At 39.8% G+C, this 23,729-nt stretch overlaps 1 protein-coding gene across 3 annotated transcripts in view; it reads left to right on the top strand.

Moving 5' to 3' along the window:
- The first annotated feature begins 308 nt into the window (after nt 1-308).
- The window catches only part of IRAK3 (interleukin 1 receptor associated kinase 3), a 59,902-nt gene continuing 36,481 nt past the window's right edge, over nt 309-23,729 (top strand). The window contains exons 1-5 of one of the 3 annotated variants that reach the window (XM_010379978.2): nt 309-862; nt 15,195-15,377; nt 20,794-20,858; nt 21,484-21,538; nt 22,768-22,919. In XM_010379978.2, coding sequence (XP_010378280.2) covers nt 730-862; nt 15,195-15,377; nt 20,794-20,858; nt 21,484-21,538; nt 22,768-22,919 — 588 coding nt within the window. In that variant the 5' untranslated portion in view covers nt 309-729. Of the gene's footprint in view, nt 863-15,194; nt 15,378-17,951; nt 18,130-20,793; nt 20,859-21,483; nt 21,539-22,767; nt 22,920-23,729 lie in introns of those variants that run through there. The other 2 variants (XM_010379987.2, XM_030938718.1) reach the window with 2 other exon arrangements.

The raw sequence follows: 23,729 nt of genomic DNA, 5'->3' as shown, positions 1-23,729 counted from the left end.
TACTTTGGAAAGTCGGAGGTGGGAGGATTGCTTGAGGCCAGGAGTTTGAAGCCAGCCTGAGCAACATAGCGAGACTCCCTCTCTACCAAGAAAGAAAAAATAACAATTAACTGGGGGTGGTGGTGCGCGCCTGTGGTTTCAGCTACTCCAGAGGCTGAGGTGGGAGGATCGCTTAAGCCCAGGAAGTGGAGGCTCCAGCGAGCTGAGATATAGCCACTGCCCTCCAGCCTGGGCGACACAGCAAGAACCTGACTCAAAATAAAGAAAAAAAGGAAGAAAAGAAAGGAAGGAAAGAAGGAAGGGAGAAACTTTCAAAAACAAACTTTTTAAAGAAGTAATGACATCTCTAGCTATCCACACCAGGAGACCGCCTAGCCATGGGGCACGGTGGGCCCCCGGGAGCTCTGAGCTCTGGGCTTTCTCCAGTTCTCACTCTGCTTGTCTCGGCAGCTCCATCCCCACCGCAGAGGTGTGAAGGGGCGCAAAGCCAGCGAAGGGAGAACCCGGGTAGGGTAACCCCCCAGGCCAGGCCAAGCGGCCGCAGGGGCATCTCGGGCGAGGCGCGCCTTGCGTCACGTGGGCACCGCCCCTGCCGGGGCCGGGGAACGGCGTGTTCCTAGGGCTCTGCCGCCGTCGTGGAAGCAGGATTTCCGCGGTTGTGTAACGGCCTGTCGCGGGCCTGCAGGGGCCTAGGCTCCGCCTCGTTCCCGGGGCTCGGGCCACCGAGCCATGGCGGGGAACTGCGGGGCCCGCGGCGCGCTGTCGGCGCACACCCTGCTGTTCGACCTGCCGCCCGCGCTGCTGGGGGAGCTGTGCGCGGTCCTGGACAGCTGCGACGGCGCGCTGGGCTGGCGCGGCCTGGGTGAGTCGTCCGGGACCGGCCGGGGGCGGCGGGGGAGCGGAGTGCGCCGCGGGGCCAGCTCGGCGTCCGCTCCGCGTCGCCCTGCACGGCTGGGGTCGCTAGCGGGGCTGGCGCGGCCTCCGGGAAGTTCCCGCCGGGGAGCCGGCACCTTCCTTTCCCAGGGAGGACGCAGAGACTCCTTGGGACCCAGAAGCCAGCCCTCCCTTCTCTGTTTCAAAGAATTTGGGGTATCGCAGCAATGTCAAGGGAACCGAGGCCTGGGAAAGACGGATAACCCGCGTGAAAGCATCTTCTGTTCGTCCGCAGTGCCACCCTCACTGGGTTCGCAATGTGTGATGTCTTCTGGCCCTTGCGAAATCATCCCAGAATATCATTTTCGTATTAGGACATTTTTAGAACTTTGAGATATTTATCCTTTGGTGTTTTCAATGCATGCCTAAGCCCCTAACTTAATTCCAAGTGAAATGCTAAAGTAAAATACGATTTTCAATGAACGTGGCTCCTAGTTTTCTTAATTAAATCTTATTTAACCAATTTCGTTGAATGAAGGTTTATGCTAAAGAGTGGCTTTTTATTTTAGTCTAAAAAATTGGCTTCAGAACTGTATTTTATGCAGACATTGGAAAGTTGAGTAACTGCCTGTTGGAAGTGTTGAGTGTAGCCAGAGATAGTTCAGACAAAAATCTTTGTTTTGTTAAGTATAGGCATTTTTGGTTAGATTTGATATTCCACAATGTCATGTTTAATGTTATTGAAAATAATCATGATTATGTCAAAATAACTTAGCTTTAATGGTCTGAAGTGGGATTTTTCTTACCAGGACTAGCAGAAGACCTAAAAGGAGAGTTTTCTTTGTTACTGATGAACAGTATGTTCACAGTCTTTGAATTGTAGCAATGGGCTTCTAGTTATACAAAAAATGTTTATATATTTTAAGCTCTGTAATTTTAAGTTACCCCCCCCAAAAAAGTCTGATTTATAGAAAACAGAGACTTCCAGTGTGCACATGAGGGATTTTGAGGGATAAGGTCACTTCCCCATCAGATCTTTTTGAGATGGATTTTGGCATGGGCAGTATTTATGCCCCTGGATTTCCTAGAGTTACTGACTGTGAAAGAAAAGTGTTTTTAGTCCAGTTTAATGGTGAATGGGGCCAGGTGGGTATCGTAAATTAGAGAGTCAGATTATTCTCTCTCTCTGTTGATAGCATTGAAATCCAGATATTCATGCTTTACATGGCTTGTCTCATATAACCCCTCCAATTACTTTGTGAGCCATTATCATTGCCAGTGTTTTTTTAACAGGTCAGGAGACTGTGGTACAAATTGGTTAAGTAACTTGTTCAGGTTCACCAGCTGGAAGTGGAAGAGCCAGGATCTGAACCATGGCAGTCTGGATCCAGGGCTTATGTCCTTAACCCAGCCACTCTACACTTCTTCCCTTACTGCTGTGCTCTTCTTGCCCACATCTAACAGCCTCCCTAAAGTACAGACATTTCTGGCGTCAAAGAACAATTCAGTGATCCATTTCAAGCATGCAGCCCCATTTCCCTAGTGGTGAAAATAAATGAGGACCACCCAAATGAGAACAAACAAAAGCTAATTTTTCAAAGCAAGGGAGCCAGCCACCATTACTTGTGTTTGGCAGAAACTCAAAAGCAGGCAGAGGATGGAGGAGGGTGGGAGAAGAAGACTGCAGTTATGACCTGATTGGAGGCTATTGATACAGGGAAGCTGTAGCTGAGCTACCTAAAAGGGGGGTATTCTGTGTGTTTGTTTAGGGGTATATAGTTGACTTTCTCTGGTTGGCCCTAAGTTAGAAGTAGGAGCAAAAATTGAGGAAGCTGTCAGTAATTATTCAAGTCCTGGCCATTTGGGGCAGGTTGCTACAGGGTTTCTTGTTTGGCTGCCTGGGCTGGTTGCTACAGTTTAACCCAGTTGCTGATAGTTTAACTTGTTAGATACTGTAGATGGTAGGTTGGTTGATGCACATTGTCTGCAGAGTTCTATTTTTATATATAAGCTGGCCATTGTCCGTTTGTGTATTCATTCTCTCATAGGGAAAGGGTCTAAAATGTTTACTCCATGATACTTCAGCTGTAATTCATTGTGCAGGTGGTCATGCCTACTGACTGCCTGGACTACTGAGCTGGCCCTGACCAGGTGCTACACAAGCTGTTGGCTCAGCAAGAAGGCAAGGCTAGCTCAGTTCAGGGTGTTGAGGGAACTGCCTGTACTAAACATGCTGAGTTGTCCTGTGGGCACAGTGAAGGAAGAAAGGGGGAAGAGGTGCAGGGAGGGAAAACTTGACCTTCGAGAGGGGAAGGAGAGTGATGGAGGACTGAATCAAAGAGGCAGTCCCTTGTATGCTCAGGACAACTGACAGCCCAAGCTTAAATATAGAAAACAACTGTAATATACTAAGTAAAGCTCTCTCGAGCTGATCATGATTCTTGATGACGGTGAGTATCAGGCTGTGTTTACCAAGGCAGCTCATATAGCAGCCTATATGATATGATCAGTGTGTGCAGGATAAGGTAAGCCAATCGTTCACAAACCAAAATCATCTATGCAGTCTTTTAAATACACAGATGCAGGTCTCACTCCTAGAGCTGCAGATTCAGTAAGTCTCGGTTGAGGGTCCAGCTTCTTTCATTTTCTGTCATATCCCAGGAGTGAGTCTGATGCACAATCTGATTGGGAAGCTATTGCTTAGGCCAAATTCTCTTTTTTAATAGTGTCTTCATATAACAGTTATTTTACTACATTCTTTCATTACTTCATTTAATTACTTTTATTTTTAAACATATTCTACATATTACTCTTCAAATCACTTTTGTCAAGTATTCTTATTAAAAATAATGTAATAATAAAGTAACATATTCTCTGGTTATCATTGATGACTTTATGGCTTTTAGTGAAAGCAAGAGCCCAAAAGCCCAAATGAAAAATGTTGTTTATGTTACAGACATGATAACGTAGTACATATAGAAACTCTGGAGACAACTCATCTGATTACATTACCATAGATTGGTATTTAAATTAAATTGTTTGGAGCAGCTGACACCATAAAACCTCTCAACACTTATGATGCACTGAGAAATGCTTTCTGCAGATGATTTATAATAGGCTGTATTCAATTTTCTTCCTCTCAAGAAAGGAAAGAGAAATTATTATATAAATTATTAATAATTACTTTAAAAATTAAATGTAAAATCACATTAAGTGTGCGTTTGTATATTCAATAAAGATTCAAAATAATAGTAGTAATAACAATAAAGCTACCTCCTATCAAGGCTTACTATTGGCCAGTATGATAAGCATTTTACATGGATTATCTCATTTACTTATCATAACAATTCTATGAGGTAGACATTCTTCCTATTTCCATTTTATAGATAGGGGAACTGATTCTCAGAGAATTTAAGTAACTTGCCTTGAGTCACAGTCTTCTAAATGGCACACTAAGATTCTAACCAGATGATCAGACTGCATAGTCTATGATAGTCTATGTTTTTTTTTTTTCCTTTTCTTTCGAAATTTTAAATAGATGTGGTTTTTTATGCTATTATTATTATTTTTTGAGATGGAGTTTCGCTCTTGTTGCCCAGGCTGGAGTGCAATGGCGCAATCTCAGCTTACCACAACCTCCGCCTCCCGGGTTCAAATGATTCTCCTATCTCAGCCTCCCGAGTAAAAGGCATGCACCCTCCCGGGATTAAAGGCATGCACCACCATGCCTGGCTTAATTTAAAAAAAAAATTTTTTTTGTATTTTTAGTAGAGACAGGGTTTCTTCATGTTGGTCAGGCTGGTCTAGAACTCCCGACCTTAGGTGATCTGTCCGCCTCAGCCTCCTAAAGTGCTGGGATTACAGTCGTGAGCCACCGCGCCTGGCCTAGATGTGTTTTTTTTACGAACAGTTTTACATTTATGGAAAAGTTTAGAAGATAGTAGGAAGAGTTCCCAGATGCACTGCATCCTTCACACATTCTGCACCCAGTTTCCCATTATTAACATCTTGCATGAGTGTGCTACATTCATTACAATACAATATTGACACATTATTATTAACTAAAGTCCATGCTTTATTCAGACTTCCTTCGCTTTTACTTGATGTCCTTTCTCTGTTCCAGGATCCCATTCAGGATACCATATTACATTTAGTTGTTGTATCTTCTGGCTCCTCTTGGCTGTGATGGTTTCTCAGACTTTCCTCGTTTTTGATGACTTTGACAGTTTTGAGGAATATTGGTTGGAACTTATCCACTATTTTGTAGACTGTTCGTCAACTGCGATTTGTCTGATGTTTTTCTCATGATCACACTGAGGTTTTGGATTTGGGGGAGGAAAACCATAGAGTACCAACCTGTATCCAGGGTCAGTACTGTTTACAGGAGTTATCACTGCTTATGTTAATCATGGCTGAGGTGGCGTCTGTCAGATATCTGCCCTGCAAAATTACTTCACTTCCTCCTCTTTCTGTTTCTTACTTTTTGGAAGGAAGTCACCATATGCAGTAGAGCCTGCTTTTTTGTGTGTTGCTGTTGTTGTTTTGGAAACGGGATCTCACTCTGTCATCCAGGGTGAAGTGCAGTGGCACAGTCACAACTCACTGCAGCCTCGACCTCCCAGGCTCAAGTGATCGTTCCCACCTCAGACTCCCAAATAGCTGGGACTGCAGGCATGTGCTACCATACCTGGCAAATCTTTTTGTACAGATGGGGTCAGGCTGGTCTCAAACTCCTAGGCTCTAGCAATCCTCCTGCTTTAGCCTCCCAAAGTGCTGGGATTACCGATGTGAGCCACCGCTCCCGGGTAAGCCTGGTCTTTTGACCACTGTGTTATTTCTCTCACATGTTAGCTAGACAATGCTGTCTAGCTCTCACTTCTCCTCTAAGCTAACACCCCACTGCTCTGTTCCTCTTTATGGTAAAATTCCTCAAAAGGGCTATTTATACTCCAGGTCCTCCATTCTTCCTTGAACCCCTCCAATCAGGGCTTCACCTCCCACTGCTCCATTGAAATTCCTCTCATCCCAAGTCACCACAGCTAAATTCAATGGTTGGTTCAAAGTTTTGATCTTATTTGATATAGTTGATCACTCCTTTCTCCTTTCTTCTTGAAGCACTGTTTTCCTTTTCTTTCTAAATTTTAAATAGATTTTTTAAATGTTATTATTTTTTGAGATGGAGTTTCGCTCTTGTTGCCCAGGCTGAATGTGGTGGTTCACGCCTGTAATCATGCCCCTGCTGGGTGCGGTGGTTCACGCCTGTAATCCCAGCACTTTGGGAGGCCAAGGCGGGAGGATTGCTTGAGGTCAGGAGTTCAAGACCAGCCTGGACAGCATGGTGAAACCCCATCTCTACTAAAAATGCAAAAAATTAGCCAGGCCTGGTGGCAGGCGCCTATAATTCCAGCTACTTGGGAGGCTGAGGCAGGAGAAACCCTTGAATCTGGGAGGCTAAGGTTTCAGTGAGCCAGGATCATACCGCTGTACTCCAGCCTGGGTGACAGAGCGAGACTCCTCTCAGAAAAAAAATAAAATAAATAATAATAAAAATTACATGCTCCTTAATGTCTTCTCTTCTTATAGATTTATCTTGATGTCTTAGAGTGCCCCTGGGCTTAGTCCATGGACCTTGTCTCTTCTGTTTATCTGCTAAATTCACATAAATTCCATCTATATATTAACTCCCAAATTGCTAGCTAGCCCAAGTCTCCCTGTAGAATGTCATCTTCATTCATCTATTTGCCTATTTGACAGACATCTCCAACTTAACAGCTCAGAAATGCTCCCCCTAGCCCTCCCAAAGTTTTCCCATTTCAGTAATGGCTGCTCCATTCTTCATTTGTTCAGGCCAAAAATATTAGCCTTTTGTGACTTGTCACTTTCTCTCACAAACTACATCCTATCTCTCGGTAAATGATGCTGCTGACTGTGCATTCAGGATCCATCTAATAATCTGACCACTTCTTACCACTGCCACCACAGCCATCTTGGCACCAATCACCATCAGTTCCCACCTCTACTATTTTAGCAGTTGGCTGACTGGGCTCGGACTCCCTGCTACTGGCCTTGACTTCCTCGAGTGTCTTTTCAGCCCAGCAGTTGGCGAGCCTGTGATGCACGTAAAGCATATGCTATCATTGCCCTATTCAGAACCCGCCGGTGGCTTCCCAGGCCACTCAGAGCAAACCCTGAAGTTCTGCATGGCTTTTCTCACTTTCTTCTCCCTCTTGTTTGCTTGACTCCAACCACATTAGCCTTCTTGTTCCTTGAACACACAAGGAACATTTTTCCTGCCAGTAACCCTGTAGGCTTGCTTCTTCACTTCCTTCATGTTTTTGTTTAACTATTACCTACTCTGACCACTTTTTTGTTTTGTTTTGTTTTTTGAGATGGAGTTTTGCTTTTGTTGCACAGCCTGGAGTGCGATGGCGCAATCTTGGCTCACTGCAACTTCCACCTCCCGGGTTCAAGTGATTCTCCTGCCTCAGCCTCTCGAATGGGATTACAGGCACTTACCACCATGCCTGGCTAATTTTTTGTATTTTTAGCAGAGACGGGTTTAACCATGTGGGCCAGGCTGGTCTCAAACTTCTGGCCTTAGGTGGTGCTGGGATTACAGGTGTGAGTCACCATGCCTAGCCGTGACCACTCTTTTAAAATTGACACCCCCCCAACACTCCCTTATGCCTCTTCTCCAGTTTATTTTTTTCTATATCATTTATCACCTCTTACATACTTCATGTATGTAAGTATCTCTATGTATATATAAAATGAACTATATACATATGTAAACATATATATGTTTATTTGTTTATTCTTCATCTAGAAATAAGCTTCAAGGAGGCAGGGATATTTCCTTCCTTTGTTTCCTGCTGACTCTCTTAGCATCGAAAATTATAATTGGCACAGAGCAGGCACTCACTAAATATATATGTTTTGAATAAATTAATGAATCAACAAATGTCTATTAAACATCCAAAACCTTCTTGAGCAGAATCTTTGACAAAGCACTGTAAATACAATGTCCTAGTCCCTGCTGGTAAGAATTTTCCAATTTAGTGTAGGCAACAGACCTATCAAAGTTTAACAAGGGAAGAATGTGTGGGGAAATAGTATTGATATTCACCTGGGAATGCAATTACATAGCTTCTGACTGAAACCTTGGTGTTGAGGGTGAATTCTCTCCCAGAGGTAGTTAATGTTAGGTTCCTACCTGTGTCTAGGATTAAGAGAGCAGGACAGACAGAGGGGCACCTGAGAAATTGCACACAGCCCTCCCTAGTTATGAGTCCTACTCAGGCATGGGATAAAACATACACATCTGGCCGGGCGCGGTGGCTCAAGCCTGTAATCCCAGCACTTTGGGAGGCCGAGATGGGCGGATCACGAGGTCAGGAGTTCGAGACCATCCTGGCTAACACGGTGAAACCCTGTCTCTACTAAAAAAAAAATACAAAAAAAGCTAGCTGGGCGAGGTGGCTGGCGCCTGTAGTCCCAGCTACTTGGGAGGCTGAGGCAGGAGAATGGCGTAAACCCGGGAGGCGGAGCTTGCAGTGAGCTGAGATCCGGCCACTGCACTCCAGCCCGGGCGACAGAGCGAGACTCCGTCTCAAAAAACAAAACAAAACAAAAAAAAACATACACATCAGCTTAAGTATGAATAAGAACTATTTCTTCTAAAATATATTAACTAGTGAGTGTTAATGCTTACAGTCTGGTGTGAAGAACAGATCTAACTTATAATTTTGACTTTTGTTTTACTTTTTTGGAATTAAAATATCTTTAACCTTAACAGTTCTTTTAAAAAATTGTCTAATTTTTTGCATGCTTTGTAGAAAGAAAGAGACATCTTTCCTTTTTCCATTACAGTATCTAAAAACAAGCTTTGTGAGAATGGAGTCTTAATTTTACAGGGGTTTTGGCATGTGGTTGTATGCAAATACAAAGATTCCAAATATGGATGTGTTGCGTTATTTGAAAAAACCCCTTCAGATACATATTTGCATATGGAGACGTGATTTCTGCAACTGAAAACCCCAAAGGTTAACACTACTTAGACAGTCCTGACTCTTAAAACAGCCTTCAAGGACCTTTGAGCATGTGATTTCTGAACTTCTTAGGTTGACTTTTTGGCTTATGTGACTCCAATATGACTTTCAACAAAAGATTTGTGTTCCAAAAAATGGTTTTCAACAATGCTTAACTAACAGCATGATTTTCTTAATTTGTATTTTCAGTTTAGAATGCTTTTAACTTTATCAACACAATTAGTCATTGAGAACTTTTCTCTGTATTTTTATTTGATATGTACTGTGAGTAAACAAAGTCCTATATTCTGAAAGGGGACAAGTAAGGGAGAGTTGGAGAAAATGGTGAATATTGAAGAATGTAATTAACATGTCGAGAGTTTGCATTCCTGTTGTATCAGATTGGAGCTATTTTATAGAATTGGATCTAAATGAAGTATGCATTTTATGGATGCTAATAATACTCTTTAGCGATGTTTCTATTCAGAATGCATCATCATTAGAGAAAAGCTATTAAGGTTACAGTGTGAATCACCAGTTGGAAAAAGAGAAAACATATTTCACTTCCAGTCCAGAAGCAATCCATACATGCAGGCAGTCTGGATCAGTTTTTTACCATGAACTTCTGCTATTAGAAAAAATGCCTTTGACTAATCTAGCTTTCCTTAGATTTGGTGCAAACTCAGAACTATACGCCCCTGGTCAATTTAGAGAACTTAAAACCCCAGCTCATTTGGCATCTGTTCATTCATATTCCAGCTGAATCTCAGAAATGTGCTTAAGGGAGAGCATCTGATATTAGCAGTTTCTCAGCCAAGTCACAGGACGGGACAGCACAGAGTCATGGCCTGCTGCACTTTTAAAAGGGTAATCGAGGAATTAAAAGCAAAACAAAACAAAAAAGAAAGAATGGAATTTATGGAAAGTATGGAATGAAAAGCTGACATTCCCTGGGACTTGAAATGTTAACTGTGGATTTCCTTTACAGCTATAAACTGTGCCTTTCCTTCTGTGGCAATTGTTGTGAGCAATTGAAGGTAGCTTCAACCTCCTGGGCTCAAGCTATCCTCCCACCTCAGCCACCCGAGTAGTTAGGACTACAGATGCATGCACACCACCAAGCCTGGCTAATTTTTAAATTTTTTGTAGAGATGGGGTTTTGCCGTGTTGCCCAGACCTGTCTTAAACTCCTGGGCTCAAGCGATTCTCTTGCCTTGGCCTCCCAAAGTGCTGGGTTTACAGGCGTGAGCCACTGCACCCAGCCTTGATTACTTTTCTAATTGAAAACATAGAAACCTAAACTTTCCCTTTGCTGAAATTTGATATTTAGAGTTCTCTTGTTGGAATGTTCATTTTGAGAGTGGGAAGTGTTTTAAAGATTAGAGGTGCTATAATTAATTAACAGGCCAGGGAAGAGCAAGAAGATTTATTATATGTTTTAGGTGGGACTACAAGGACATTTGTGAAGAAGTTTGAGATTGTTCAGTGAGGCTATGTTTTGCCTGGAGTTGTGTCACAGGTCGATGGCAGTGCCACCACTAAATACATACGTTCCTGTACTCTCCCAGAGGCCCACGGGAATGCTTTGTTTTGACTAAGAACTTATTTTCTTGGAAAGCAGGATAGTCTGCGGGGCTCAGACTCATTCATTTGTCTTGTTTTCAATCTGAAACTCTAGTGATTATTTTTTTCCTCCCCAGGATAGTGTACCCTATCCAATACTTCAAGAATTGGCCTCTCTTTAGAAGTACTCAGTTTTAGACATGGCATGGCTCAGGCTTCAGAAGCCACCCCTCCAGAAAGGCTTCCCTGCTGTTCTCATCTTTAGGTAGAGGCCTGTCTTCATACTCAACCCACGCTTGGTGCATGCAATTACTGTATTGCTGACACATAACAGATACTTAACAAGTGTTTGAACTACACTGATTTGCAGTATTTCTTTTAAGAGCTTTTAGAAATAGCTAAATAAAGTGTTTATAAAAAATGTGCCTCAACGAAACAGATTACCTCATCAGAAAGAAATACATTAAAATAACATTACAACATTTGGCTAATATTTTTGCTTTTTAAGGACTTCCTTTTAAAAATGATAAGCTATCTAAAACATATATTGGCACGTGGATAGTCTTTGCCTCTTTGTGAAACATCATCTCTTCAAGGAGATGAGGAATGAATATATTCTTGCCAGAACTTGAAATATGGAGGAAGGGCAAAGACATTCTAACTCAATTAGGTCAGACATTTTATTCTAGCTGTTTTTCTTTCCTTACAGCCTAAACATACATTCAAATAGAATGTCTCAACTTTATCTTCCCTTGTTTAATATGTAATTTGCAAAGGCTGCCACTCTCTTTAACTCTGTTCTGGTACAAGTTGTAACAGAGTAACAAAATTCAAGATATGACTTTGTGTATATCAGTCAGGATAGACTAAGTTATGCTGCAGTAACAAGCAGCACCAAACTCTCAGTGGTTTAACATAGCAGAGGTTTACTTTTTGCTCCCAGGAAGAGCACTGAGAGTCCAGCAAACTCTCCTCCATGTGGTGGCTCAGCATTTCAGGCTGCTTTGGTCTTGAGGCAGCCCCCTGTCAACACATGGTGAATTGTGCCCTGGTTCTTCAGTGTTTCTGGCTGTAAGAGACACAGAGGCGTGCCTAATCTGAAAGGGCAGGGAAATGGAATCCTCTATGATGGGATAGAGGGTTGGAAGTATTGGCGGCACTAGTAATGTCTACCATGTCAATTTTTAGCTCATAAAAAGAGGGCCAGTAATGATTTCATATTGTGGAAACTTTCAACTTTCAGGATTTACTCATAGCCTCAGTGGGAGCATAAAGTTGAGGTAAATTGAATATTCCAGCAAAGGCTTGTAGAACCAAAAATTGGGCAGAGGGGAATGCGATATAAAGGCAGAAGATATCTGCCTTTCTGCTGCTTGATTTCAAATATAACTGGTGTAGCAACTCCCTAAGAAGTGAATGACCTTTGGACTCTAAAACAGACGTGTGTGTGTGTGTGTGTGTGTGTGTGTGTGTGTGTGTGTGTGTATAAATGGAGTCTCACTCTGTTGCCTAGGCTGGAGTGCAATGGCGTGATCTTAGCTCACTGCAACCTCAACCTCCTGGGTTCAAGTGATTCTCCCACCTCACCGTCCTGTGTAGCTGGGACTACAGGTGCACACCATCACACCTGGCTAATTTTTGTATTTTTTTAGTCGAGATGGGGTTTCACCATGTTGGCCAGGCTAGTCTCAAACTCCTGACCTCAAGTGATCCTCCTGTCTCAGCCTCCCAAAGTGCTGGAATTACAGATGTGAGCCACCACGCCTGGTCCCAAAACAGACTTTTAACAGAAGAAAGTTTCACAAGACTTATCATTCTTCTGAGATCTGAACAACCATTGGCGTGTTACAAAGCATTTTTTTTTTTTTTATTTTTTTTTTTTTTTTGAGACGGAGTCTCGCTCTGTCGCCCAGGCTGGAGTGCAGTGACCCGATCTCAGCTCACTGCAAGCTCTGCCTCCCGGGTTTACGCCATTCTCCTGCCTCAGCCTCCCGAGTAGCTGGGACTACAAGCGCCCGCCACCTCGCCCGGCTAGTTTTTTATATTTTTTAGTAGAGACGGGGTTTCACAGTGTTAGCCAGGATGGTCTCGATCTCCTGACCTTGTGATCCGCCCGTCTCGGTCTCCCAAAGTGCTGGGATTACAGGCTTGAGCCACCGCGCCCGGCCTAACCATTGCCTTTTAAAAGCACATCTGCCTTTGAAGTATCTCCTTGGTGGAGAGGGGAGTCCTATCTCCTATGAGATCACATTGGTTCCTGCTGGAGGGCAGCTTCCACATATTGGTATGTGGCAGGATGAAAGGGTGCTGAGCTCCTAAAGCCAGTTATGGTGGCATGTCAGGGGTCTCCCATGACCACCCTCAGATAACAGTGGGATTTGATCCACAGACTTGCATCCTGGATCCTAAATTTTTTAGCTTCTCTGGAAGGTAAAGTTATGAAAGGATGCTGCCACCACCACCAATAACCCAAAAACACATTGTTAATTTTAGTGCTCAATATTCCAGGTTATAAATATCATAGGAACAAGACCACCTTTTCTGTCATTTGCTTTCTTTCTCTCTGCTTTGCCTCAAAGTACACTTTAAAATTTGGAAGTTGTGCAGAAAGGCAATATAAATTTTCACTTGAAGAATCCTGTTAAATCAGGGCACCACAAAAACTCATATACATTCTGCACACTATTAAGATGTTTATGCCAAACTTTAATTGAATTATTTAAAGCCTAGTATCCTAGTAAAACATTTCCCTGATTTTACCCAGATACTAGCTTTTAATTGCTCAAAAGTGTTCAAGGGGAAGACGGGGGGAACAAAACACCATTTCTCAAACCTTCAACAATTGAATCTAACTGTATTACAAATGAATAATAACCACACTGAAGGGGTGAGGAAGAAAATAATTAATCTAAGTAAGTTTGGAACACAACATCTTAACTGGATGCACTTATGCTAAGGACAGAAAGAATTATTGTGTTCTGATTTTGCTAATGTGTTTCTCACAAGGGTATGGGTTGGCAATTCTGAAAGTACTTTATGTGCATTGTAGAATTAAACAAATAAGTAAATATATTATCAATAATATTATTGTTCAAGAATAAAGTTACAAATGAGGAAGGACTGAAATATACCCTGTGATGCTGGATTAAAATCCGAAGCATCAGAATAAATCTTGGTATTTAATATATGTGCATACAGATAGAGGAATAGAGATCCACAGATGAGTGTACATACCTATATTTCCTTGCTCTGTGTTCTTGGAGGGCCTAGAAGCAATGGAACCTTGGCCACAATGAACAATTCTAGCACCGGGATTGAGCTTCTATACACCATTGTCCAATAAAGAGATCAGAGATCATTAGACAAATAATTCCAGCCCAGGAAAGGGGGAAATACAAAATGAGCCTGGATCACCTTGTAGAGCCAGAAAATAAGGAGATACTCACAAAAAGATAGGACTTGTCAAAAGAACACATGAGGCCTGCCGTGGTAGTTCATACATGTAATCCCAGCACTTTGGAAGGCCAAAGCAGGCAGATTGCTGGAGCTTGATCCGAGGAGTTTGAGACCAGCTGGGGCAATGTGTCAAAACCCCATCTCTACCAAAAAAGGAAAAACAACCCACACAAATACAAAAATTTGCTGGGCATGGTGGTGCAGTGCACACCTGTAGTTGCAGCTACTTGGGAGGTTAAGGTGGGAGGATTGCTTGAGCCTGGGAGATGGAGGCTGCAGTGAGCTGAGATTGCCCCACTGCACTCCAACCTGGGTGACAGAGTGAGATCTTGTCTCAAAAATAATAATAATAATAATAATATAATAATAATAATAAAATTTTTAAAAACCCAGGAAAACAAAAAAGAACACAAGAGCCAACCTAAATGGACAAAGCTAGAATAATTTTAGCAACAAAATTATTAATGATAGTACTGGATTTTAACCTGTGGGATAAAATAAATATCCATGAGCCCATAGATATAAATAAACAACTGGATAAATACATAAATAAACATAGGAGAAGGGACAGCTGTTTCTTACCAAAGAGTTCATGAAGGAAAAAGGGAAAATAGAAAAATCACCGTTAAGCGAATACTGTAATAATAATTGTGATAAATAAGATCCACTGGTGGATGCAAATATTAGTGGCCCAAATCTGAGGAGAAGCAGAGTATTTCCATAATCTCAAAGTATCTCCCCCTAAATATTTATTAATTACAAAGGGAAAGATAATTTTATAGTAGAGAAACTCTGCAGACACTCCCTTCACTAAGTGATCAAAATAAACATTATTATTGATAAGACATCACTATCTTAAACCTCTTGATATGATGCACTGAGAAGGACAATATCATTTCACTATCCTGAAAGACAGGGAAAGACTGAGGGACCATCATAGATTGGAGGAGATTAAGGAGAAGGAACAATTAAACATAATATGGAAAACTGGATAGGATAAGATCCTATCCAGATAACGGGCATTAGTGGAAAAGCTAGTGAAATTAGAATAAGGTTTGCAGTTATCACTGATTCTGATCTTTGTATTGTGGTTAGTAAGATGTCAACATTAGCAGAAGGCAGGTGAGTATATGCCAAATTAGTTCAAAATAAAAGTTATAAATAAGAGGAAAGTTAAAGTTATAAATAAGAGGAAATAAACATGAGGTACACAAAAACAAGTATTTCAATAAAAGTACAGTAAACAATTCTTTGTTTATATTGCAATTTCCACAGCAGAGAGACTTTCAAGCAGCTGGCTGGATGTTCGTCATATTGAAAAGTATGTAGACCAAGGTAAAAGTGGAACAAGAGAATTACTTTGGTCCTGGGCACAGAAAAACAAGACCATCGGTGACCTTTTACAGGTCCTCCAGGAGATGGGGCATCGTCGAGCTATTCATTTAATTACAAACCATGGTAAATGCTGATTCTTATAATGTGGCTCTTAATCTGTAATAGGAACTGTAGTTTGTAAATTTGAATATTGCATTTTATCCAAGACATTGACTCATGCTGTGTGTCAGTGTTTACTTACCTGTGGCTTTTATCTGGAAGGGACTTTCCAGCTTCACATTTTCTTGTGACACTTTCTTCCCTTATCACCTAACTTATACAACATATTTCTTTCTACCACTTTATAGTTTTGTTTTTTAACTTACTTTTACTTACAAACTACACTTTTTAAAATGTTTCATTTTTCGCAGTTAATAGAATGAGCTCATTGACAAAAACTCTGAAATTCTTTGAGTCATAAACGTAATTGGAATCACAGTATTTGAGATACAGATCATGCTATTCTTTGTTTTACTATATATTACAAGTTAAAAGCATAATTGTATTTTCCCCCTATATTTAATATTTTATATTGCACCTACCTCCAGAATAATCTTGGGATGTTTCTTTTATCTTCACTGCTGTTTTTACACCACACCGTTTAACCCTGTCTTACTTGTTACTACCCATTCCACAGTAGCCTAATTCTTCTCTGTTTATCTTCTCTATTTCTGATGCTGTGTCATGCCTTATATTTAGAACAACCTGATCAATAAAGCTCATAAAGTTTTCTCCATGTATTCTTTGTCAGTGAAATAATCTAACGTCACCTGTTCTATTTGTTCCACTCAGATGTATTCATTTCAACAATAATGATCTTGGGGCTTATGTTATAGACCCAAGGCTCTTAGATTGGAAACTCTTTTGAATCAACATCTTTGTTCTTTGGCTCTTTTCATAGATCACATTTTTAGTTCTGTGTATTTGCACAGATGTTCTTTGGTAATATATTTAGTGCACATGAGCCCTTGCACACACACACACACACAAGGAATCCTGAGAGGTTTGTACAAGAAAACTGTAGCTTCACATTGACTTTTATCTTGATCTTTCATATTAATGGGGTATTAGTTCCTAATAGACTTCCACCATGGTATTATTCATATAACTTGGCTAATCCCTTTTGTCTTTTGCACATTGTTTCTTCACTTAGTTTAGTGCAGCAGAATATTTCACTGTGAAGTTGACTGAGCAAGTGAAATTCAGTGAGTCCCTGGGAACTGTAAATGCAACGCCTTTTCCATTATCTGAGCCTTTCTCAGCCACTGAAACCACCCACATGGCTTTTTGTTCATAATACAAACTTATGCCACTTTAATAGGACACCCAGGTATGTTTTATATGGCAGCATTCAGTGTTCTGGAATAAATTTTAGAGTATATTTTCACTCTCTATGTTGTTTATTTATGCAACAGAGAATAATTTGGACTGTAAGTAGACAAAAATTCCACATTCTTGGTTGATTCTTGGTCTGTTGCACATACAACATTTATTTTTCTTTTTTGGATGTGAGATTAGCTGATTGGTAAAAAGACTTTACTACCCTAGTACAAAGAGATAGGCAAATCTGAAGTGAAGAGGAGGATAGCACCCTACTTCTTTACTAAAGAAAATAGCATTATTTAATTGTAATTGATATAGTTGGTGTTTCAAATTAAGTAACAATTTTGAAAAAGTTAATTATGTAGTTGTTATAAGTGAGATGTAATGATTTGTTGGAAGCATAAGTATAGCTTGCTCAACAGGGGTTTCCTATTATGGCTACTCACTAAATTAGGAGTTAGAGCTCCTAACTGAAGATGCATAAAACCATTTAGTCTTTCTGTGCTGCTACCATGGACAGATTTATCAGTTATCTAAATAATCAGTTATTGCCCACCTTTCCTTGCAATTTTCTTCTGTTTTGTGGAACTTATTTTATTTTAGAGGAATTTGGGGCGTTTATATTCCAACTTCCAGGCATCACTTTGTAGATTTGGATTTTCCCAGTCTTATAAAAATGGGCCTTTGATTTCCTCCCAGGTACTGTGCCTACAATTCAGGTTGCTGCTGCTCGGTGGTTTCTTCACATCAGTAAAGCATTCTGTCAGATCTCAGGACATATCAAAATTGCTCAAGAAACTAGAATCTCTATTTTTTGTTATTATATTTCTGGCATGCATGTCCTTATGTATCACTTTTTGCATTTATATTTCAATGATCAGCAATTGTTTTCCAGTTTTGACACAAAATTCACAGCTTTCTACTGGCTTCTTAAGAGAGCCATTTTCAGTTTTCCATTTTATATGACAATGAAGTATTATCTCTCTTTTCACAAACAGCAAAAGAATAATGACTTTTAGTACCCCTACAGCCCCCAGATTTCACACTTTTTTCTATAGAAATTCAGTATGTTTGTTATTTTTTCTTCTTGCCTAGTTGCCCTGGCTAGAACCTTTAGCATGTTGAGTAGAAGCGGCAAGACCAGACATCCTTACCTCGTTCCTGATCTTAAGGGGAAAACATTCAGTCTTTTCACAGTTAGTGATGTTAACTGTCGGTTTTTTATAGATGGCCCTTATCATATTGAGGACATTTTCTTCTGTTGGTAGGGCTTTTATCATGATAGGGTGTTGGATTTTGTCAGATTTTTTTTGTCATCTATTGAAATGAACATGTGTTTTTTTGTCCTTCATTCTGCTAATGTGGTGTATTACATTGATTGATTTTCAGACATTAAACAAATCTTGGATTCCTGGGATACATCCCATTTGGTCATTGTATCTAATCCTTACATGCTTCTGGATTCAGTTCGCCAGTATTTTGTTGAGGATTTTTGCATCTATATTTCTAAGAGGTATTGGTCTGTTGTTTTCTTGTAATGTCTTTATTTGGCATTGGTATCAGAATAATACTGGTCTCATAGAATGATTTGGGAATTATTCTATCCTTTTCTATTCTGGAAGAATTTGTGAAGGACTGGTGTTAATCTTCTTTAAATGTTTGGTAGAATTCACCTGTGAAGCTATCTAAGCCTCGGCTTTTCTTTGTGGGAAGTTTTAAAGTACTAGCTCAAACTCTTGTTATGAGTCCATGTATATTGTTTATTTTTACTTGAGTTAGTTTCAATAGTTTGTGTCTTCCTAGAAATCTGTCCATGTCATCTAAGTTATCTAATTTTTGGCATATCATTGTTCATAATATTCCTTTATAATTCTATTTATTTCTGTGAGGTCAGTGTTGACATCCCCTCTTTTTTTCTTGATTTTAGTAATTTGAGTGTCTTTCTTGGTCAGTTAAGCTAAAAGATTGTCAATTTTATTGATCTTTTCAAAGAAATGATTTTGGTTCTATTGATTTTTCTTTTCAAAAAATCCTCTATTTTGGCCGGGTGAGGTAGCTCCCGCCTGTAATCCTAGGACTTTGGGAGGCTAAGACGGGCAGATTGCCTGAGCTGAGGAGTTCGAGACCAGCTTGGGCAAAACGGTGAAACCCCGTCTCTACTAAAATACAAAAAAATTAGCCGGCATGGCAGCGTGCACCTGTAGTCCCAGCTATTCAGGAGGCGGAGGCAGGAGAATTGCTTGAACCCGGGAGGTGGAGATTGCAGTGAGCCAAGATCGCGCCACTTCACTCCTCACTCCAGCCTGGTTGACAGAGTGAGACTCCATCTCCAAAAAAAAAAAAAAAAAAAAAAAAAAAAAATCATCTATTTCATGTATTTCTAATCTAAATTATTTCCTTCCTTTTGCTTGCTTCAGTTTAGGTTGTGCTTCTTTTTCTAGTTCCTTAATGTGAAAGTTCAGTTTACTGATTTGATGCCTTTCTTCTTTTTTTAAGGTAGGCATTCGCAGCTATAAATTTCCCTCTAAGCATGGCTTTTGCTGCATCTCATAACTTTTGATATGTTGTGTTTTCATTTTCATTCATCTCAAGGTATTTTCTAATTTCTGTCATGACTTCTTTTGTAACTCATTGGTTATTTATGATTTTGTTGTTTAATTTCCAGATACTTGTGAATTTCCCAAATTTCCTTCTGCTGCTGATTTCTGCTTGCATTTCAATGTGATCAGAAAATAGACTTTGTATGATTTTAATCCTTACACATGTATTTGAAGTTCATTTAATTGCCTAAGGTCAGGTCTGTTCTGGAAAATGTTCAATGTACACTTGAGAAATATGTGTATGTTTTGGTTTTGGATGGAATGTTCTATAGATGTCTCTTAAGTCTAGCTGGTATATAGTGTTATCAAGGAAATTTGTTATTAATTGGTTATGATTTCTTGCGAGTTTTCTAAGCAAAATAATTTAAGAAACACTAGAAGATAATCTAGAAAGAAAAGCTAGAATAAAAAATGAAAGTTTTCTAGTCTGAGACAAAATGTTAGAAATGACAGCAAAACATGGCAGGGTTTTAATCTGTTGTAGGAAGCTACATAAATAACCTCAGTCCAGACAGCACTCTACCAAATAGAAGTTATAGTCGACATTTGGGGTGGTAAGTATTTGTGATTGATACACACACACACACACACACACACCACCTCCAATACTTTATGGCACAAGATGATATAAAAAAAAATGAACCCAGGAAGATATAATATCATAATTGTAACATTTAAAAATATATGTGCAAAAATGCTGATAACACAGCTGGGCACTGTGGCTCATGCCTGTAATCCCAGCTACTCAGGATGCTGAGGCAGGAGAATCACTTGAACCCAGGAGGCAGAGGTTGCAGTGAGCCAAGATTATACCACTGCACTCCAGCCTGGGTGACAGAGCAAGACTCTGTCTCAAAAAAAAAAAAAAAAGGCCCAGCATGGTGGTTGGCTCATATCTGTAATCCCAGCATTTTGGGAGGCCGAGGCAGGTGGATCTCTTGAGGCCAGGAGTTTGAGACTAGCCTGGCCAACATGGTGAAACCCCATCTCTATTAAAAATACAAAAAAAATTAGCTAGGCGTGCTGACGGGTGCCTGTAATCCCGGCTATTTGGGAGGCTGAGGCAGAAGAATCGCTTGAACCTAGGAGGCAGAGATTGCAATGAGCCGAGATCATGCCACTGTAAGAGTGAGACTCCAGCCTGGGCAAGAGTGAGACTCCATCTCAAAAAAAATAAAACCAAAAAAAAAAACCTGATAACAATTTTTTAAAAAATTTTCTTCTGTGTACTTTAATATTTTTAATGTCTAACAATAATTTATCTTATTTATTACTTACTTGTTTATTATTTAGTTATTTAAATTATTTAAAGTTATATTAATAATAGATTAAGGCAACTACTTATGTTTTAAGTGAACAAAAGTCTGTTTGTATAACATTTGTTAATTAGAAAACTGTTTCACAAGTATAACACCACAAATAATACTTCCACAAATTTATTGTAAGTGTTCGATGGGAATGAAACTTTAGAAATCAACAATGACTAGCAAGACATTTATTTTCAGAGTCTCAGAAAGGAAAAAAACATTAGGGACATAGAATTTTTTTGTATCTACCTTCCCGTATTTCTCTTTCAGGATCAGTCTTGAGTCCTTCAGAGAGGGGTTATCAGGAAGGCAGATTTCCAAACATATTATTCAAGGTAGAGTATGTGTGCATGGAAAACGAGCCTTGAACTTTGTTGTATGTATAATTGAGCAAAAGGAATGAAATTAGCAGGCAGAAAAATGCTGGATTTGCCAGCACTCTTAAAAATCAGAAATGCCCTGGTTCTCTCATTATTCTCTATTTAGTTGAGGATTCAGGAAAGTAGAGCTTTATAAATATGTGAGAAATTAAGAGCTTTCTCTTCTCAGTGATCTGTCAGAGATGAGACTGAGAACTACTAAGGATGCTGTGATTTATACATTTGTCTTAACTCAGCCTTTAATTTTCCTTTTTTAGTTGGTGTTTTGCATATCACTGTTAGTTTTTATTACAGCAAACTAGCAGTGATCATTTTTATAGCATTAGAAGTAATTTAAAATTGATTTTAACTGACCGTGGCATTGAAACTTGAGTTTTTACCGTTGGTATGAAAGCCTTAAATATGGCAATGAATGCTATTAAATAAAGTGAAATAACTTTGATTTCTGCTAGCTTTCTTTTAAATTAGGTTGCATTCTGTTGCACTGCAGAGTCCCCAGGGAGCTTTAGATTTCTGTTGAAGTTCTGTTCTTTCTAGACTTATGAAATGGAATTACTTTAGTATGTATTTCTTCTCTTAGGAAACAGCCAGTGTCACAGTGGATAATGTTCTTATTCCTGAACATAATGAAAAAGGTAGGAAAAAACAACTTTTTCCAACAATTTTTTTAAAATCATACTTTCCTTTAAGTGAATTAAGAAGGAGAAATACCCAATAAACACAATAGCCATATAAATTCAGATTCAGTATAAAATTTCATAGATATTAAAATAATTTCAATTTGATTGACACTTATAGTTCTAATAGATGACACATTATTATGTTAAGGCTCCTTTGGCTAATGAAGAATGCAATTGTGGTCTCTTCACACAGGGCTATGTTTTCGTTTTTTGTTAGTAAAATTTGCTATGTTTGTGTGTCATGGGAAAACATTTTTAAAATTATGTTGAGATTATATAGTTTTAGAAATGCTCACAGCAATTACAGAAATCTTTCAAGATGATTGTAGAGCAATGCTGAAGGTCAGTATGAAAATCTAGTTATTTTCCATATCAACTTTTCTACTTTATTAGTAGGAAGAATAATTTAGTTCCACCTGGAGTCATTCTGATAAATTTTAAAGACTATTTAAGGCTGTGTTGACTAGTCTTTGCCACTAGATCTGATACTTCTTTCATTGAAAAAAGAATTAGAAAAGTTAGATAAGGCTTTGGTTCTTTAGCAATAAGGTCTAAATCAAACATTAAGTGTCTTCAGAGAGGATTTTGTATTAGCTATGGAAATATAGCCAAAATTGGGTTCTGAAGAACATAGCCAAACTTTTCCTTTTCAATTTGTATTTGATTACTCTTTGCATGTTTTCTCCCAATCTCCACTTTGGGTGAGTTTTTAAAAGGCTGAATCATCTTTCTAATTTACTCTGAGGAAGTAAATTAGGCAGTTAGAGGATTTGGCACATGAAAAGTGTTTCTATCAGTCATGCTTGGAGAATATCGCTTACTTATGTCAATATTTCCACTTCCATAATTTTTTAGTAGTTTTAGGTTCACAATGGGTCAACAGCAACACATTGACCTAATGACCAGGAAATTGAATCTTGGAAGAATTTCTTCCACTAAGCTCTTTGGCTGATCTCTTTTGAGAGGAGGTAAAATCACAAATCTAACCCTTTGCTCTGTGGAATGGTGGGAACTAGATCCAAGTAAATGTGCAGAGAGCACATGATGGGCTTCGGCTTTGGTTCCTGGACCTTTCTCTACTGACCTTCCACTGGACTCTGAATTGTTTCTAATATAGAAGTTTTGGTTATAATGGTGATGTTCATTCTTAGATAACTTATCTTCCCCCTACTTTCCTTCCTAAGGAATACTGCCTAAATCTTCAATCAGCTTTCAAAACATCATAGAAGGAACTAGAAATTTCCACAAAGACTTCCTAATTGGAGAAGGAGAGATTTTTGAGGTATACAGAGTGAAGATTCAAAACCTAACATATGCTGTCAAATTATTTAAACAGGTATGGAAAGAATTACTGTCACAGGACATCAATTCCATTTATTTGCTCATCTTTCATATTTTAAAAAGTCATTTTTCATCGATGTTGAAAGGGGTATTTGAACATAAAATTTTATAAGTGGAAATAAGAGATACGATTTCAGGTGACTGAAGAAATAAAGACCTGTCTTGCAAGAATGTGGAAGTTAAATGCTTTCCATCCCCAGATGTATAGCATGAAAGACTTTTCCGGGCTGGGTGTGGTGGTTCACGCCTGTAACCCCAGCACTTTGGGAGCCCAAGGTGGGCGGATCACTTGAGGTCAGGAGTTTGAGACCAGCCTGATCAACAGGGTGAAACCCCATCTCTACTAAACTAAAAACACACAACTTAGCTGGACATGGTGGTATGCTCCGGTAGTCCCAGCTACTCGGGAGGCTGAGGCAGGAGAGTTGCTTGAGCCCAGGAAGAAGAGGCTGCAGTGAGCCAAGATCACGCCACTGCACTCCAGCCTGAGTGATAAAGTGAGACACCACCTCAAAAAAAAAAAAAAAAAAAAAAGAATTCTGAAAAGTGTCCTGGGACTTTGCTAAAGAGGGTCAGATTGTGCTAGCCTGCCCCGATTTTCCTGGATTTTTAGGATGAGCTAGGTCCTCTCCAGGCAGCTTCACAGGCTAAGCCACAGTTTGACATTTGGTACTGCTTTATAAGTTGTCTTCTATCACAACTCAGAAGGGTGGAAGGAGGAGGCTTTCAAGTAGGAGCAACAAACCAACATAACAGGGTAGGAGGTCAGAAGACAGTTGAGTGACTGCAGCCAGTGAAGCAGAAA

This window comes from Rhinopithecus roxellana, chromosome 10 (assembly GCF_007565055.1).
Source record: "Rhinopithecus roxellana isolate Shanxi Qingling chromosome 10, ASM756505v1, whole genome shotgun sequence".
NCBI classification, from domain to species: domain Eukaryota; kingdom Metazoa; phylum Chordata; class Mammalia; order Primates; family Cercopithecidae; genus Rhinopithecus; species Rhinopithecus roxellana.
Note: the sequence above shows the minus strand (reverse complement) of the source record. Positions and strands in the feature narration are given on the sequence as shown.